This window comes from Schistocerca serialis, chromosome 2 (genome assembly GCF_023864345.2).
Source record: "Schistocerca serialis cubense isolate TAMUIC-IGC-003099 chromosome 2, iqSchSeri2.2, whole genome shotgun sequence".
Taxonomy (NCBI): domain Eukaryota; kingdom Metazoa; phylum Arthropoda; class Insecta; order Orthoptera; family Acrididae; genus Schistocerca; species Schistocerca serialis.
Genome location: NC_064639.1, coordinates 402,234,241 through 402,254,140, shown reverse-complemented (window position 1 = coordinate 402,254,140; position 19,900 = coordinate 402,234,241). Strand labels below are relative to the sequence as shown.

At 41.5% G+C, this 19,900-nt stretch overlaps 1 protein-coding gene across 1 annotated transcript in view; it reads right to left on the bottom strand.

The window, feature by feature from the left end:
* Positions 1-326: 326 nt before the first annotated feature.
* Positions 327-19,900, bottom strand: part of LOC126457239 (protein nessun dorma-like) — a 179,987-nt gene continuing 160,413 nt past the window's right edge. The window contains exons 7-9 of the mRNA XM_050093383.1: positions 4,572-4,909; positions 737-867; positions 327-657 (exon numbers count right to left, since the gene is read on the bottom strand). Coding sequence (XP_049949340.1) covers positions 549-657; positions 737-867; positions 4,572-4,909 — 578 coding nt within the window. The 3' untranslated portion in view covers positions 327-548. The remainder of the gene's footprint in view (positions 658-736; positions 868-4,571; positions 4,910-19,900) is intronic.

Here is a 19,900-nt window from a genome sequence, read left to right as displayed (position 1 = left end):
TTTTTCAGATAACGGGTATAATTTTCCGTAATGCCAAAAGAATTTTGTCCTGCGTACTTTACTAACAGATCAATCCATTTCAATGCCTCGGTGTGTGTGTGTGTGTGTGTGTGTGTGTGTGTGTGTGTGTGTGTGTGTGTGTGTGTGTGTGTGTGTGTCAGTGAGAGAGAGACTTCAGGTTCAGTTACTAAATTTTCTTAAATTTCCAAAATATGCACAGATAATCCACAAATCCACATCAGGTAACTGAGAGTTCATTTTGCTTAAAATTGTATCCTTATCTTTCCAACAATGAAATGGGCTAAAACTGTGGAAGAAACAATTACTGTTGTTAATAAAGTATTTTATTGCACTCACTGTAATGTTCATTTTAATTGTTATCCAATACAAGTAATTAAAAAAAATAAAGCGCTGTTTATTAAATATATTAAAGTATTTATGAAAAATTAAAGTGAATGAAACTTTATGGCACTAATTGGAATTATATTCCAGTAAAGCAGATTGCACATATGCAGGAAGAATAGCACAGCACACCTCAATGTATAAATTCACACACAAAATTCTTCGTATGGAGCTAAATCTCCACTGTGAATTACTATGACCTCATCACCAACTGTGCTTTCAATAGCTAAGTTGTTGCTTTTAATCCCACAGAAACTGAAATAAAAAGGGTGCCTATTAATTTCTGCATTATGTTAGGAAATATGTAAGTAATACTTCATTTTCTTCCCCTTACCTAGAAACGATGTCAGTTGTCCCACTACTTTTTTCACGGTTTTCTTCCTTAATGCATTCTATCTTCATGGCACACTCTGTGGATTTAATGATTTTCAAACCATCTGTTACTAAGATTGCATCATCTGATATCTGAAAGACACAAATGTAAATCATGTAAATACTCTCCTTATGGTACATTTTTTCCTTTATATCTAATAATTACACACACATTCTTTTAAGTAAGAAACAACCTACATGTTTTTAGACATTTGTTCTGGAATTTAGCTGTGCATTGACTTACTAGAAGTTAATCTATTTTGATTTGAATATTTTTGTTCTATTGCAGGAAGCTAGGAACAGCACCCTGTCTTGAGGTGCAACATCTCCTTCTATAATACCCTCCATCTGCTCAGATTCCACTAGTCCTTAAACCCCACCAACATAGTGCTGCAAAACCATATTAATTAAGCCAAAACTTCCTTGCAATATCTTCTTTCCATCAATAAGATTCTCCTGCTATGCAATACCAAATTCCTGAAACTCATAACACACACTGAAACTCTTTACCCCGAGGAATTAGAGCAACCAGCACACCACCACCTCAAATAACTCTCCACCCTGCTCACTTCCTCCTCCTGCCTTTGAGAACCACTGTACACCACCTCTACAACAACCTCCAAACCTCCCCCGCGTCGCCTCACATCTGAAAAACCCTGTCTTGCAGATCTACTACATTTACCCTACTATCCAAAACTCCCTCACAGCACCCCACAGAATCTAGAACCTAAAGGGACTCTAAACACAGTCATTAACCTTTCCTCCAAAAGCCTTAGCACTGGACATATAACAATCCTTTCCAAAGGCCTCACCTTTTGCCCCATTCCCAAATTCAGCCACCCAGGATTAATGTTGAACCCTGCCTGACTCAGTACACCATTCTTCCATCCCACTGTGATCAACCCTCACTCCCCCTAAATCATCCCCTATTAACTTTCCAGAATTTCTTAACCTTGAACCTTGCCTCTCTGTCGTTCCCCAAAATACCTCAACATGCAAACTAACTTTACACCCACTTTTTATCCACAATCCACCACCTAGAAACTGATCCTGACCTTTTAATCCTATCTGTGGACAAAGGTTCCACCACTGTTCTTTTGAACTGCAAAAGTTACCTGGCAGAAGGACTCTGCCAGCTGTCAGATACATACACCTACAAACCTTGCCACAGTGACCCCGTTTGAGAAATCCAGCAGGATCTCCAGTGTCTCCTCAATCCTTAGGACCTCTCCCCAGAGTCCATCTCTCTGCTCACTCCTACCACTCCCACACTCCTACCTCCTACATGCTTCCTAAAGTCCATAAAACCAACCACCCAGGACGTCCCATTGTGACCAGCCACTGTGCCCCCACTGGGAGAATCTCTGCTCTTGTAGACCTACACCGTCAGCCTTTTACCTGGAACCTATCCTCCTATATAAAAAATACCAACCATTTTCTCCACCGACTCTCCACAGTTCCTGTTCCTTTATCACATTGTACACTGCTCGTCACTTTTGATGCCACCTCCCTTTATGCTAACATTCCTAATGCCCATGGCCTTATCACTTTTGAACACAATCTTTCCAAACGTACAATGGAATGCAAACCAACAATCTACTTCCTAGTCACCATGACCAGCTACATCTTCACCCACAATTACATGTCCTTTGAAGGCATTACCTACGAACATATCCAGGTTACAGCTATGGACACCTGCATGGCACCATCCTATGCCAACACATTCATGGGCCAACTAAATGAATCCTTCCTAAACACCCACAATCCTAAACTCCTCACTTGGTTCAGATTCACTGATGATATCTTTGTGATCTCGATCAAGAGTGAGGATATCCTATCCACATTCCTCCAGAACCTCAAGATCTTCTCCCCCAATCGCTTCACTTGGTCATACTCAACCCAACAAGCCGCCTTCCTAGATGTTGAACTCCACCTCAAAGATGGCTACAATAGTATCTCTGTCCACATGAAACCTACTATCTGCCAGCAATATCTCCAATTCGACAGCTGCCACCTGTTCCATACCAAGAACTTCCTTCCAAACGGCCTAGCTACCTGTAGCCGTTGCATCAGCAGTGCCAAGCGATTCCTACTGAAATATACTGAGGGTCTCACTGAAGCCTTTACAGACCCTACTAATGCTCCCAACCTTGTACAAAGACAAATCTCCTATGCCTCATCTTTCCGGTCACCTCTCACCTCCCAGTCTCACCGTCTGGCCAGAGAGGAGCATTTCCCTCCTAACTCAGTATCACCCAGGGCTGTAGCAACTGAATTATATTCTCTGCCAGGGTTCTGACTAGCTCTCGTCATGCCCTAAAATGAGAAATATCTTGCCCACTATCCCTCCTACCCTTCCCACAGTGGTGTTCTGCGGCCCACCGAACCTATGCAATTAACTGGTCCATTCCTATACAACCCTTGCTCCCAACCCCTTACCTCATTGGTCATATCCCTATAGTAGACCTAGACGCAAAACTTGTCCCATACATCCTCCCACCACCACCTACTCCAATCCGGTCACAAACAGCACCTATCCCATAAAAGGCAGGGCTACCTGTGAAACCAGTTGTGAGCTACAAGTTCAGCTCCAACCACTGTGCTAATTTCTATTTGGGCATGACAACCAACAAGCTGTCTGTCCACATGAACAGCCACCGACAAACTACGGCCAAGAAACAACTGGACCACCCTGTTGCTGAGCATGCTGCCCAACACAACATTCTTCATTTCAATGACAGCTTCACAACCTGTGCAATATGGATCCTTCCCACCAACACCAGCTTTTCTGAATTGTACAGGTGAGAACTCTCCCTAGAATATATCCTACGTTCCCATAACCCTCCTGGCCTCAACCTTAGTTAGTAATTGTCCTCACCCATTTAACCTCTTCCCTGTTCCCATTCCAGCACTATACAGCCCTCTATCCCACCAACACACACAGTCTTTCTACTTCTCTCTTTTTCGCCATCTCCCCCTCTTTCCCCCGACCTCCGTCTAACCTCCCGACTGCACCTAGCTGCTCTACCCTCTCTCCACCTTGTCCCTGCACGTTCCCCAGCAGGACTTCACCACTACCTTGCTATCCCTCCCCTTCCCCGCCCCTTCCTTACCCCCACCCAGCTGTCTCTCCCATCATGCACTGGTGCTGCCACTCATAGTCTGGCTTCAGTTGCAGAGACTGTGGTCATGTATGAGCGCAAGTTGTATCTGACTGTGTGTGTGTGTGTGTGTGTGTGTGTGTGTGTGTGTGTGTGTGTCAAAAGCTTATCTTGTGACAGTCTTTTTGTTGTGCCTAAGTGCAACTCAGCATCTCTGCTATATGGTGAGTGCAATTATCCTTTTCATAATTTTGTTAAATTCCATCATGGATTTTCCACTCTTCAATTTATTTGTTGTTTGTAAATAATTAGAAAAATGCTCTCAATTTCCCCTTTTTGAAAACTGGTTTTGTTCATTTGCGATATAATTTTATTGTGTAGCAAAATACAACTTACTCAACAGATCTAATACAATCAACAATAGTAAGTTTTCCCTGAATTTCAAATACACAAATACAAAGCAATTTTCTTCTTTTTCCTTAAAATTAACAGAAGTTTGTCTTGTTCTGCTACATGATATCATCTACACTACCAAATAAAACCTTTTCAAAATTATTGCATGAATAGAAATTACCTCTCATCTATGTTGTTACACAAAACACTCAAGGAACTGCATGATAATTATGCAAAATAATGAGCATTTGCAACATCTCTTAAGTATTTCAAACACAAAAGATATTAAAAATGTAGTTTTACCTGTATTCCAACAGAACAAGAAGAAATTTCACTAGATGCAATATGCACAACTGCACCTGGACATATAATTAAAGCAGTTCCAAGATTTGAAAAAACAGAGCTGTCAATTTCAACATGAGCTCCTTGTAAAACTATGATGGCGGGAGAGTTAAATGACCACTTTGTCCCAAAGAAATGACAGTTACGAATTTTTAGAAATCCACTTCTAATAATGACAGATGCTGTGTTGTTTTCACAGCTTATGATTAGGTCCTCCAATGCAAAGTTGCCCCCTGGGCAGTCTAAGATGCAGGATCCCTCAGCAACTAACGTGCTGCTAAGAGGATGACCAGCAAAACCTGAAATTTATTCACAGAGAAATATATGAATATTAATTATTGATTATAAAAGGTGACTAATGTATAAATTTACAATAAACAGATTGAGTCTTTTCCACTGAAAATCTCAACTCAGGTAATTGAGTAATTTTACAAACAAAACGATTGCTCACAAAGAATAACATTCCAATGATATGAGATAAATCAGTCAACAACTACTTTTATTATTATTTGGGCAATAATGTGATTTTAGAAATCCTGACAGCTCCCACAAGTGGGTCTTATCATCATCATCATAATCATTTTATTACAATTTTTTCTCACATGGTTCCAGTGCATGGCTTCAGATGACACTTACTGCCCAAACTGATTTGTAAAAGTTTCTAAAACCCAGTGTTCTGATTACACACCCACACACACACGCATACACACAGGGTGTTACAAAAAGGTACGGCCAAACTTTCAGGAAACATTCCTCACACACATATAAAGAAAAGATGTTATGTGGACATGTGTCCGGAAACGCTTAATTTCCATGTTAGAGCTCATTTTAGTTTCATCATTATGTACTGTACTTCCTCGATTCACCGCCAGTTGCCCAATTGAAGGAAGATAATGTCGACTTTGATGCTTGTGTTGACATGCGACTCATTGCTCTACAGTACCAGCATCAAGCACATCAGTACGTAGCATCAACAGGTTAGTGTTCATCACGAACGTGGTTTTGCAGTCAGTGCAATGTTTACAAATGCGGAGTTGGCAGATGCCCATTTGATGTATGGATTAGCACGGGGCAATAGCCGTGGCGCGGTAGATTTGTATCGAGACAGATTTCCAGAACGAAGGTGTCCCTACAGGAAGACGTTCGAAGCAATTGATGGGCGTCTTAGGGATCACGGAACATTTCAGCCTATGACTCGCGACTGGGAAGACCTAGAACGACGAGGACACCTGCAATGGACGAGGCAATTCTTTGTGCAGTTGACGATAACCCTAATGTCAGCATCAGAGAAGTTGCTACTGTACAAGGTAATGATGACCACGTCACTGTATGGAGAGTGCAAAAGGAGAACCAGTTGTTTCTGTACCATGTACAGTGTGTGCAGGCACTATCAGCAGCTGATTGGCCTCCACGGGTAAACGTCTGCGAATGGTTCATCCAACAATCTGTCAATCCTCTGGACATCAGGAATGGGATTACCTTGGCAAACTTTGTATGTGGTGTTGTCTGAAACCTGACGCAGTCCCTCAGCCACATACTCCCGACGATCAAGTACCACGGTAGTGGAACCCTTGTCCGCCGGAAGAATGACGATGGATCGGTCAGCCTTCAGATCACGGATAGCCTGGGCTTCAGCAGTGGTGATGTTGGGAGTAGGATTAAGGTTTTTTAAGAAGGATTGAGAGGCAAGGCTGGGAGTCAGAAATTCCTGGAAGGTTTGGAGAGGGTGATATTGAGGAAGAGGAGAGGGACTGCGTCAGCTTTCAGACAACACCACATACAAAGTTTGCCAAAGATATCCCATTCCTGATGTCCAGGCAGAGCTTCAAGGAACCCTCAGAACCTTAGGGCCCCTACAAAACCTTTCACCTGACTCCATCAACTTCCTGACCCCACAGACACCCCGCACCCCTACCTTCTACCTTCTTCCTAAAATTCACAAACCCAATCATCCCGGCCGCCCCATTGTAGCTGGTTACCAAGCCCCCACAGAACGTATCTCTGCCTACGTAGATCAACACCTTCAACCCATTACATGCAGTGTCCCATCCTTCATCAAAGACACCAACCACTTTCTCGAACGCCTGGAATCCTAACACAATCTGTTACCCCCGGAAACCATCCTTGTAACCATTGATGCCACTTCCTTATACACAAATATTCCGCAAGTCCAGGGCCTCGCTGCGATGGAGCTCTTCCTTTCACGCCGATCACCTGCCACCCTACCTAAAATCTCTTTCCTCATTACCTTAGTCAGCTTCATCCTGACCCACAACTTCTTCACTTTTGAAGGCCAGACATACCAATAATTAAAGGGAACAGCCATGGGTACCAGGATGGCTCCCTCGTACGCCAACCTATCCATGGGTCGCTTAGAGGAAGCCTTCTTGGTTACCCAGGCCTGCCAACCCAAAGTTTTGTACAGATTTATTGATGACATCTTCATGATCTGGACTCACAGTGAAGAAGAACTCCAGAATTTCCTCTCCAACCTCAACTCATTTGGTTCCATCAGATTCACCTGGTCCTACTCCAAATCCCATGCCACTTTCCTTGACGTTGACCTCCATCTGTCTAATGGCCAGCTTCACACGTCCGTCCACATCAAACCCACCAACAAGCGAAAGTACCTCCATTATGACAGCTGCCACCCATTCCACATCAAACGGTCCCTTCCCTACAGCCTAGGTCTTCGTGGCAAACGTATCTGCTCCAGTCCGGAATCCCTGAACCATTACACCAACAACCTGATAACAGCTTTTGCATCCCGCAACTACCCTCCCGACCTAGTACAAAAGCAAATAACCAGAGCCACTTCCTCATCCCCTCAAACCCAGAACCTCCCACAGAAGAACCACAAAAGTGCCCCACTTGTGACAGGATACTTTCCGGGACAGGATCAGACTCTGAATGTGGCTCTCCAGCAGGGATACGACTTCCTCAAATCCTGCCCTGAAATGAGATCCATCCTTCATGAAATCCTCCCCACTCCACCAAGAGTGTCTTTCCGCTGTGCACCTAACCTTCGTAACCTCTTGGTTCGTCCCTATGAAATACCCAAACCACCTTCCCTACCCTCTGGCTCCTACCCTTGTAACCGCCACCGGTGTAAAACCTGTCCCATGTACCCTCCCACCACTACCTACTCCAGTCCAGTAACCCTGAAGGTGTACACGATCAAAGGCAGAGCCAAGTGTGAAAGCACCCATGTGATTTACCAACTGACCTGCCTACACTGTGAAGCCTTCTACGTGGGAATGACCAGCAACAAACTGTCCATTCGCATGAGTGGACACAGGCAGACAGTGTTTGTTAGTAATGAGGATCACCCTGTGGCTAAACATGCCTTGGTGCATGGCCAGTACATCTTGGCACAGTGTTACACCGTCCGGGTTATCTGGATACTTCCCACTAAACCAACCTATCTAAACTCCGGAGATGGGAACTTGTCCTTCAATATATCCTCTCTTCCCGTTATCCACCAGGCCTCAATCTCCGCTAATTTCAAGTTGCCGCCACTCATACCTCACCCGTCATTCAACAACATCTTTGCCTCTGCACTTCCGCCTCAACTGAGATCTCTGCCCAAACTCTTTGCCTTTGAATATGTCTGCTTGTGTCTGTATATGTGTGTGTGTGCGAGTGTATACCCGTCCTTTTTTCCCCCTAAGGTGAGTCTTTCCGCTCCCGGGATTGGAATGACTCTTTACCCTCTCCCTTAAAACCCACATCCTTTCGTCTTTCCCTCTCCTTCCCTCTTTCCTGACGAAGCAACCGTTGGTTGCGAAAGCTTGAATTTTGTGTGTATGTTTGCGTTTGTTTGTGTGTCTATCGACCTGCCAGCACTTTCATGTGGTAAGTCACTACATCTTTGTTTTTATATATATATATATATATATATATATATATATATATATATATATATTCGATCTGTATTAGTGGAACTAGTTTCAAAGTTTATACGAAACTAGTCAACTGACATTTGGAATCCTTAATTAAGAAGCTTCTATCAAATACTGAAGACAAGGAAACTATTTTCTGTCACATATAAAATTAGTGCTCATCAGTTATCTGATTACCTTCTATCGCTAATATTGTCATCGCAAACCTCTTGAGCTCTCTCAAAGATGTCTCTGTCACAACTACATACTTTCTTCTGCAATTATCATTTGAGGATTATGATCAAGACTCCATATTTCATCACTTTCATTCCTATTAATAACTATTTCACCACTAGAATGTGGAAGTAAGTATGGAAGATTAGAGTTTAGCAATCCCATTGCCAATGAGGTCATTATAAATGGAGCACAATCTTGGTTTGGGAAAAGATCACAAGGGAAACTGCCTGTGTCTTTTTCAAGGGACCCCTCCTGGAATCTGCTTTAAGCAATTTAGGAAAGCACAAAAAACTAAATGGTCTTGACTTGACTTGAATTGACATCATCTCATTGCGCCATTTCACTTAATATGACATGTTGAAGATACAGTAGTCCCTTACTGACCACTTACAAACCATTTCTCTGGTGTTTCCAAATTGTCTGACTCTGATTTTGAAATTTTAATGATAATATATTTACATCAATATACAATATATAATTTATGATTTTATTTTAGGACATTACTATCTTTACAGTTAAGATGTTCCATGATGTCTTAGTCAACACTATACACATTCCCTTAAGAAACAGCAGAGGTAATTCCTCTGATGGCATAGTGATAACATCTTATTAAACAGCCACTCTGTCTAGCTGTAACTATCTTGACGCATATCCTAAAAAAGAAATTCATACTTATTAATATTCTTCCCATTACAGCAAAAGGAGAGCATTTGCACACAATATATTCACAGCTGACCAAGCAGTCTTCTGCATGTGCTTCGAGCATTGAACTGCTGTGTGCAGGCTGCCTGGATTGCAACCAGATTGTGAGCTTTCATTGTCTGCTTGATATTAATAACCACCACAAGAGGTCTTTGAAACTGTAATCTATATTTCCTGAAAACAAAAACGTATGTAACTGTTCTCATTTGTACACTTATCTGATGCACCTACTTTTCTTGATCATTCGCTACTCCTAACCATTCACAAATGACAGCACTTGCACTATATATTAACTCATGTTTAGGCACGTTTCACAACTGTATTTTGTAAAAATGAAGTCTACAGTCAACTGTCCATATTGACAAAAATATATCATCCTGCTGAAGAGCTTGTTCTGCAACTTTAACGGGGAGTTTGGCATTTGTCTTACCACACTAATTACTTCTATTAGTATTATTTCACAACTTTACAAGCAATAGTCACACCACAGAATACTGTTGTTGTACTCACGTTTATGTCTTGGACTCTTTCTTCCACATAATTTTAAACTCTGCCCCCCACCCCCAACTACCTTTCGCTATTACAATTGTCATTTTTACTCCCACCCTTTTCTTCTCTCAGAATTTTCTCTCTACTTTTACGTATTATGTTACATTTTCCCTTTCCTCCACTGTTTAGTCTCTCTTTTTCCATCTTTCTTGTTTGCTTATATACATCTTTCAATTGCCAACCTCTATCCGGTTGACTGTCTCTCATTATTCCTGGTTCTTCAAAAACACTTCCACAAACCTTGGTAACAGGTTCCACACACCAAAACAAGAAAAATTTTAATATAAATGTATGCCCAAAAATCCTCAGTTTCAGTGGCAGCTCATGGTCACTTTCACTGGTGGGACCCAGATAAAAAGTTAGTAAACTTTATGACAGAACTGTTCTGAAATGTTCATTATATAACCTTCATTTATGTCATACTGCTTAAACATGTTCTAATGGTAGTGAATGTGCCGTTATAAATATAATCCATGAAATACTGTAGCCAATAATAAAATTTATTGACTAACTGTTGGTGTTGGGAATGGAGGATCAGATACAACCAAGAGCTTGAGGAACCATACCAGCAGCCCAACATAGCAGGAGCTGTCAAAGCCAAACGAGTGCAGTGGGCCGGCCATGTGGCCCGGATGGAGGATCACAGATGGCCTCGGAAGCTCCTGGATTTCACACCTACAGGAAAGAGACCGCCAGGGAGACCCAAGAAGCGTTGGAGGGATGGACTCCATGAAGATTTAAAACAAATGTCAATAGATGTGGACGAATGGTGGATAGCAGCAATGGACAGAATACAGTGGAGGAGGAAACCTGTAGATGCGTGCGGTCCACTGGGCCTGATCACGTAGTAGTAGTAGTAGTAGTAGTAGTAGTAGTAGTAACTGTTGGTGTTTGGAGCGGTCTGGATTTAAACCGAAGTTCACCAGCTCTCCTTCCGTTGGTGTTTATACTTATTCTAGTTGAGTTTCTGTAGTCTCTTTATGGCGTAAAAGGAAAAATGATGCAACTGTGGGAGGAAGTATGTAACTTCTTTCCCACTGGGAGTACACAAGGGAGCAAATGTAGGGACCATCGTGGTTTTTATCTTACGGCCAAAGGTAAAAACTCTGGAATAAACCTTGGCTAGGAGTGGTTTCACACATATTTTACCCAACTAGCACATTGAGTAATGAGGTCCCTATCCTGGCAGGTTACTTATTCAGTAGTTATTTACACCTGTTCTTTTGACTGACAAACATATCAATTACTCTCTTGCTGAAGTTTGGAATTTCACCGATTTCCTCCTTCTGAATGACACAAACAGCCACTGAGTTGAGCCTTTGCTGACTCATACTGCTCCTGAGGAAGGTTTTAATACTTTTTAAAGTGCTGAAACTGCACTCTGCTTCTGTTGTTGAAACATATGTAATTAATAAAATTTGCAATGCTTTGTGCACTCCAGTGAGTGCTTCTTCAAAGGAATGTTCCACAAGACAGGTGAACAGCTCACAAACCGATGTAATGCCTTCAAACGTATCATTGCAATACATAACTGACAGTTTATTTTCCAATTTCTCATGGCGAACAAAGGGACAGTAACTTGATGAAAAAGTACTGGCAACAGTGGCTGGGAAATGTTCTTTGAACAGATCAATAATTTTGCAGCTGCTGAAAATATAAGAGTTTTGTAACCCTCCTTTCTGTTGGTTGGTAACAATTTCAAACACTTCTTTGGCATCTGCTATCAAATTAGGTTCAGTGCTACATCTGGAACATTTTCTTGAAGGAGCAAAACATTCATTTTCAGAAACTTGATACCTTTCAATGTTCTCTCATATTTCAGAGAAAGCTGACTCCAAATGACATAATGCATTGGCTATAGCAATAGTGTACTTACTCTGCATCAAACCTGTGTTATACTAAATACCAAGATGTTTCATAATCTTGTAGAAAAAATTTAGAAGGAACAAAATGTCTGGATTGCGAAGTAAATTCCTTAATGGAAATGCTTCTCTTATTGTAATATCATCCCAAGAATCTTCTTCCTAAATCTTATCAAAATATTCCAGTACGTGTAATTTATTTTCTTGAACATTAGTTACTATTCCAGACTGGAATTTCCATCTAGTTTAAGTGACTGAAGGAATTTTCTGGTTGTAGAGTGTCTGTACCAAGTCACTTCGTTCAGTCAATGGAGAGAAAAATGTTGTAAATCCCAAAATACTTGCGAAGAACAACCTAACAGACTTTATGTTCTTCTACAAGCATTCTGACTAACCCAATTCATTTGGTACCCATATCAGTGGACATGCCAGGCATATGGGGAAAGTACTCTGCCTCAGAGTCTGTACACCACGACAGCTGCTTATTATTGGAGTGCCATCATATGCCTGGGCAATGAGTTTTTCTTGAACACTGATATTTTCAAAGGGAATGAATCGTTCACCAGGTTTCTTCCCCTTAAAACGCTGCAGTATAATGACAAATTCACTTCTGCATGTAATCTTTTTTTCGTCTGACTGCACAGAAATAGAAGTGGCAGCATTAATGTCTTTAATCAGTTGTTCAATGTAAAATTGATACATACAGTCTAAAAGTTCATTTTGTACCATGGGAGACGTACATTTGCATAGGGAAGTCTAGAGCTGCTTAAGTAATCATCTAACATGCCGCAAAGATTTCTGAGGAGATAACAAATGTAAGTAATTGCCACAGTTTGCTGACTCCCATTTTTGCATTGTGAGTCCTTAGTGGTAACTCATGAGTTCCACAAAACATTAAGTACTATACTATTCTGTTTAATACGTATCTATTCTTTGTAACTAATTAATTATGTTTCTGAATTGACTTTTACACACCAAATCAATGTGAGCAACAATTTTAATTGTGCGAAACATCGTGTAGTTACAAGAATTTTCTAAATGTCGTCCACTTTTTTCATGTTTCTTAAATCGTTCAGTTAAATGCTTTAGATCCTTACAATTGACTGTTGTCCACAGTCCTTCACTAACAAATAACACACAATAGAAACAAAATAGTTTGTGTTTATTTTCACTCAATGTTAACCAAGACCTTTTACGAACAAAGCGTTGCAGAAAGTTCTCTTCTTCTTCCTGATGAGTTGAGACATCACAAAATCTTTTGGTTATTGTGCATCTAACTGCTTGATTTCCACCTTCTCTTCCATACTTAATATATGAATGGACATTTTAAGCAAACAATCTACTTTATTCATCCTAAAATCACTGTATGAACGCTTGAGTTTCAATGACACAGCTCAGGAATACAGGACACTAGTAAGAGGTGGCCTCGTTCACTGTTTTCAACATTTTCCATTGATAAATGGCAGTATGGGATGAAAGGAACGCAGTACGGCATGTGACAGCAACTACAGTTAGGTGCTGTAGGCCCAAGGTGGCTGGCCCCATACACTGTTAAGATTTGTTGACATGTGAGCAAGAGGAGGAGAGCGGGAACGTGGCAGGGACAGAGGAGAATGGATGAGGTGGTCCACACACTGGGCCCACTCGAAATGGCCGAAAGTTGCATTAGTGCGAAGGCCGAGGTGGAAAAAAGGAAACAGCTTGATCACATCACTATGACTGCAATTTTAGGAGCTGGGGGTGTGGGGGGAATAAGGGCAGTCAGCCACTGGCCCCATGGCAAGGCTGGGATGAGGACAAAGAGGGGCACATGTGCAGTGGCCTGTCTATCGGGGCCAGTGTTTGCTAGCTTGCAACTGTACGTTCGGTGAGGGGCGAGAGAGAGAAGAGGAAACTGCTTAGTCGTGTGACTGTGGTCCAGGACTGCCGAGGGAGAACGGGACTACAGGCCACCTGCAACTGGCCCTCAGCTTTGGATGAATGGGATGGGGAGAGAAAGACAGGTTTGTCACTGCAGAATGATATGCTTTGTGTGTGTCTGCAATGAAGGAAACTGGGCCTGCTTATATTGGGTTTCTGTAAATTGTACTACCACACAGTCATGTTATACACGAACTGTTTAAAATAACACTGGCAAAAAAAAAAAAAAAAAAAAAAAAAAAAAAAAAAAAAAAAAAAAAAAAAAAAAAAAAAATAAATAAAAATAAAAAAATAATAATAATAATTCACAAAATTTTTGGTGGGTCCTGGCTCCTTGGCCTCTTAGAAGGAGCTGCTCCTGCTCTGTTTATTAAAAGAACTTCAATAAAAGTTTAATGGAATGTAACATTCAACACATTAGTTACACATCATCAGCTTTAGCATGTCATCAAATCAGAAAACCATGATTTTTTATATATATATATTTTCTTGCTTCCACATATTTATGCACTTTTCGAATCATAGACTATTGTACTCTTTCAAATACTGTACTCAATGACAGTGTTGAATGGTTTCACAAGAGTCTTGAGCTGTTGATGAAGAGTTTCTCCATTCAAGTTGGCTGTAGCATAAACCAAATGTTTAAAGTGTCCCCAGAGATAAAAATCTTTTATGAGGTTGAGAGAGTGTGGAGTCCATGGAACTGGTCCTCCTCTACTCTGTCATACTGTATACCAGTTAGTGCATTTCCAACAGTGAGATTAAAATGTGCTGGAACACCATCATGCATAAACAATACATTTTTTGTTGTTTGCAGGGGCACATCTTCTAGCAAGTGTTAGGGAGTGTCAGGATAGTCCCCTTAGATAGCACCTGCAAGACATACAAGGACAATGTATAGGTCTACCTGCCAGTCACCTACACACACAGTTTAAAACCAATGCTAGCCTGATATGCAGCATATGAGTTCAGATTAATACGAAAGTGCTGGTTCCATGCCTTCTAAATGTTGCCTCATGTATAAACTTTCATAAACAACCTCAAAATGAAGGATTTTCGGACTGTGGTGTACCATGTTGATTGTATGCAGGTGTACCATGTTGATTGTATGCAGATTACTGCCCACAGCATGTAGGCAATTTACCAGAAATATTAAGAAAATTAGAAGAGTTATCTCTAATGATGTTGAAGCTACCAAAGAGGAATTGTTGAACGGTGTTACAACCCTAGAGATTTAATTGAAGAAATAGGAATTTCTCAAATTTAAAAAGGCAAGGGGATGGCATAGCTAAATAAGTAGATAAACTTTCTAATACAGAAGTGATCTTGTTAAAGTTACCTAAGGAATTACAAACAGACACAAACAATGTGATTTAGTTTGGAATGAAATTGAAGAACAGTATAAAGAGGTAAGTGATTAGATGTGACAAATAGAGAAAGTGATATATATATATATATATATATATATAAAATTTCAAATTCATGGGTTAACAGTTTCTCTATTTGTCACATCTAATCACTTACCTCTTTATACTGTCCTTCAATTTCATTCCAGACTAAATCACATTATATATATAGACACACACACACAAAGATGATGTGACTTACCAAACGAAAGTGCTGGTAGGTCGATAGAAACACAAACAAACACACAAAATACAAACTTTCGCAACAAACAGTTGCTCCATCAGGAAAGAGGGAAGGAGAGGGAAAGACGAAAGGAAGTGGGTTTTAAGGGAGAGGGTAAGGAGTCATTCCAATCCCGGGAGCGGAAAGACTTACCTTAGGGGGAAAAAGGATGGGTTTACACTCGCGCGCACACACACACATATCCATCCGCAAATACACAGACACAAGCAGACATTTGTAAAGGCAATGTCTGCTTGTGTCTGTGTATGTGCGGATGGATATGTGTGCGTGTGCGAGTGTATACCTGTCCCCTAAGGTAAGTCTTTCCGTTCCCGGGATTGGAATGACTCATTACCCTCTCCCTTAAAACCCACATCCTTTCATCTTTCCCTCTCCTTCCCTCTTTCCTGACGAAGCAACCGTTGGTTGCGAAAGCTTGAAATTTTGTTTGTGTGTTTTTTATTGTGCCTATCTACCAGCGCTTTCCCGTTTGGTAAGTAATGGAGTCTTTGTTTTTAATATATTTTTCCCATGTGGAATGTTTCTATATATATAATCAAATCTCAGAAATGCAAGGCCGAGTAGAGGTGTTAGAACAAAGTAGCGAATCCGGTGAAGTAATTAATGCACTGAACACTTTGACTAGTTTGTAGAAGCATCTGCAGGAGCTAGTCGAACAAGAAGTACAAGAGAAGGCTGAGGCTACAAGCACTATATATACTGTAGAACACCAGAAAGAGTTGTAAACATTGGAAGAATGAGAAAGCGATTCCAAATACCAGAACAATTTCAAAACATTGTGTCAATTCAATGGGGGCTGTAAAAGAGAATTAAGGTATCCAAGTGAACTTAGGTAAAGTGTATGTTTGAGTAAATCTAAGTATGATAAATATTTAACTTGTAATGAATAGGGGGATGAGGATTTGAAATCTGATTTCACTGATGGGCATGTGAGTATGCTTGTCAGTGGGGATATTCATGTCTGCAATGGATTTAAATTCTGTAGTAATAAGAGGGTAAACATCAATGGGTATTTAAAAGAAACTTAGCTATGAAAGTGCATTTCTTAAGTCATGTGATCTACGGTTGGGAAACTGAAGTTTATTAGTAACAGATGCTGTGTAGTGAGACACATTACAAGCTATGTACTGTTGTTGTTGCTGCTGCTGAAACTGGAGGGCGCTCAACATAATGTTCATCAGCGCCCTTATGCTGACTGTGGGGGGCGAACAGGGCTACAGCACACAAAGTGAGGATAGCCTAAAATACAACTTTCCCTTGTACTCTTTTTTACATGAACAAACTCGAATCCTCTGAACGGTACAGTGGAGCAAGCGAGTCAAGGCAGACCATTGCAAACAATGATTTCTGATCTGGACAGCCACCATGGGGCAAGTCCAGAAAAGAAGAATGGCAGATCATAAAATAGTAATTTGATGAGCCAGTTGTTTTCTAACACCCTAAAAGCTTCGACCTAAGAGTCAGCTAAAATGTGGTGAATCATAATCAGCACACCACATGCATCACAAACAGGCAGTTTTTCAAGTCTGAGAAGGAAGCCATGGGTCAGGGGGCTGTGTCCTATTCGAAGCCATGTTAAACAGACTGCATCAACTTTAACTGGCCAGAATCAGGTGCGCCATGGTCTCTCAGTCTGTTTTACAGATCGCAACTTATTTTCAGTCATGCCCAGCCACCCTCCCTTCCAAAAATGCAAGATACACCTTCGCACCAATGAGAGCGCAGCGTGCAGAGGGATAGTGTAGTCAGTTACATTGGGAAGGGTACGTGCCTCCTTGGCTGTGGTATTGGCCAACTCATTCTCACGGATATCCATATGTCCTGGTACCCAACAGAATGTGGCCTCTTTTCTTTGTCTTTGCAAGTGCAGAATGGCACTGTGGATGTTCTGGGCAGTTCTATCTGCTGGGTACATAGACTGGATTGTCTGCAGCACACTAAATGAGTCAGAGCATATGAGGAATTTGGATCCACAATCTCGTTTCTGATCTGATTCACGGCCTTAAAAATCGCATAGAATTTGACGTCAAAGATAGTAAACACACAGGCAGACCCTACCTAAAGCCAAAGGCAGGAAAAATGACAGAACAATCGACAGCATCCCTGTCTTTGGACCCCTCTGTGTACACCATGGTAATGTGCTGGTACTCATTTAAAATGGTAATAAATTTATTCCTAAAAATGTAGTCTGGAGTCAACAATTTGTTGCACTCTGTCAAATCTAAAATTATTCTAAGTTTCAATAGCAACCAGGATGTAGATTTGCACCAACCTCCCTCTGTAAGTCTGATGGAGACAGTCCCAGATCCACTAAAAGCTGCTTTGCCCATATACTGAATGGTTCATCCCTTGTGGACGAGTGGAACATAATCGCTCTAAGGATTCACAGATATTAATAGCTGCAGGGAAAGCCAGCAGAGTTGGAAACGAATAGAGCTTGAGCACAAGGAACCACTGCCAAGCAGCGAATGACGGCTTCCCTGCCTCTGCACATAAGCTCAGTATAGGGCTCGTCCCATAGGATCCTGTGACCAATCTGATACCCTTGAGGCATATGGAGTCCAGCATCTTTAAATATGTTGGTTGTGCTGAGACACAGATCGCATAACCATAATCAAGACATGATTGCATGAAATCCTTATCGAACTACAGCAAGCAGGATCTATCTACACCTCAGTTCTTCTCATTCATGCACTTCATGATATCCAGTGTTCTTGTTCTGATCTCCTTGAGATGTGGCAGCCAAATAAGTTTGCTATCAAATAAGAGACCTAAGAACCACATCATCTCCTTAAAATGTAAAGCAGTGTCTCACAGCCTTAGTTCCGGAGGTCACAAAAAAGGACGATCATAACTAAAATCAATATATACTACTTTCTCTGTGGAGAAATTAAAACCTGTCCAAGCAGACCATTCTTCCACTCACTCAAGTGTCATCTGTAACTGATGAGAGGCAGATACGGGACTAGAAGTGGAACAAAAAATAGAAAAATCATCCACAAACAAGGAGCACTGCACAGGACTCCTCACTGTAGACGATATGCCATTGATCACAACTGCGAACAAAGTCATGCTTAACATGCTCCCCTGTGGGAGACCATGGACTTCAGGAAATCTACTGGAAAGAGGATTCCTGACTCTGGACCAAAATTATGTTAAGCAAGAAAGGACCACAGGAAAATGGGGAGGCAGCCACAAAAGCCCTATTAATGTAGCTGAGAAAGTATATTGTGTCTCCACGTAGTGTTGTATGCCTTTTCAATGTCAGGAAATATGGATATTAAATGCTCCTTCCGTAGGAATGCCTTCTGTAGAGCTGGATCCAGTAGGGTGAGGTTATCAAGAGTGGAATGATATCTTCTAAATTCACACTGGAAACGACTGACGAGATTGTGAGATTCCAGTGTCCAGACAAGGCAGGAGTTGATCATCTGCTCTAGCATCTTTCCTACACAGCTGGCAAGACCGACACTCCGATAACTGCCTGGAGGTGTCTGGTTCTTTCCTGGTTTAAGAATGGGCACCATAATGGATTCCCCCCAGGGGACAGGACATTTCCCATAGAGAGCAAGTAAGATTTATTTAGATTCAGGGTTGAGGTGCCGTAGCATACCATAATACATAAAGTCTGGCCTAGGAGCGGTCTCATGAGCTACAGCTAATGCTGGGTCCAATTCTGACATGGAGTACGGGAGGTTATAGGCTTCGGCATTGTTAGAGGCGAAAACAAGACGTTTCCTTTCCCAAACTTCATGATAGCTGTGGAAATCTGGAACTGTACTTATGGATGATGTTACATCATAAAAGTACCACGTCATGGTGTTAGCAATATCTGCAGGCGTTACTTTCAGGATTCCATTGTCCTTTACGGCAGCTGATGGTCATGACATCCTTTTCCCAGATTTCTTCCTTATGGATTCTCATACTGCAGTGGCAGAAGTTGACCAATTAATGGACTTCAGAAGCTTGTGCCATGATTGTTTCTTGCTCTCCTTCACTGTCCGTCAGGCTTTGGCTCTCGCTAACTGGAAGGCTCGAAGGTTCTCTGCTATTGGACAATGCACGAAGCTGCGCAACGCTGTGCACCTCTCCTCTACAGTGCAACGATACTGATCATTCCACCAAGGAACAGGTTGCCTTCTGTGACAACCTGATGATTTAGATATAGATATATCAGCGGCAGTGTGGATTACACCAATAATGTGACCCACAGAGTTGTGGACGCTGTCCCTGTGCTCAAGCACAGCCAGCTGCCTATAAAGAGTCGATTTCACCTTGGATAGCAGCCACTTGGGTGGTTTTTCCCTCAAACTCCATTAATTGTAAAAGGCAGACAGTAGTAAGAAAGTGGTCACTGGAGTGGAGGTCGTCTGCCACATCCCATTCGAAAGAGTCTGTGAGAGCAGGAGAGAAAACTGTCAAATCAATGGTGGAGAATGTCCCTATTACTGTACAAAAATGTGTCATGGAGCCTGTATTCTGACACGTG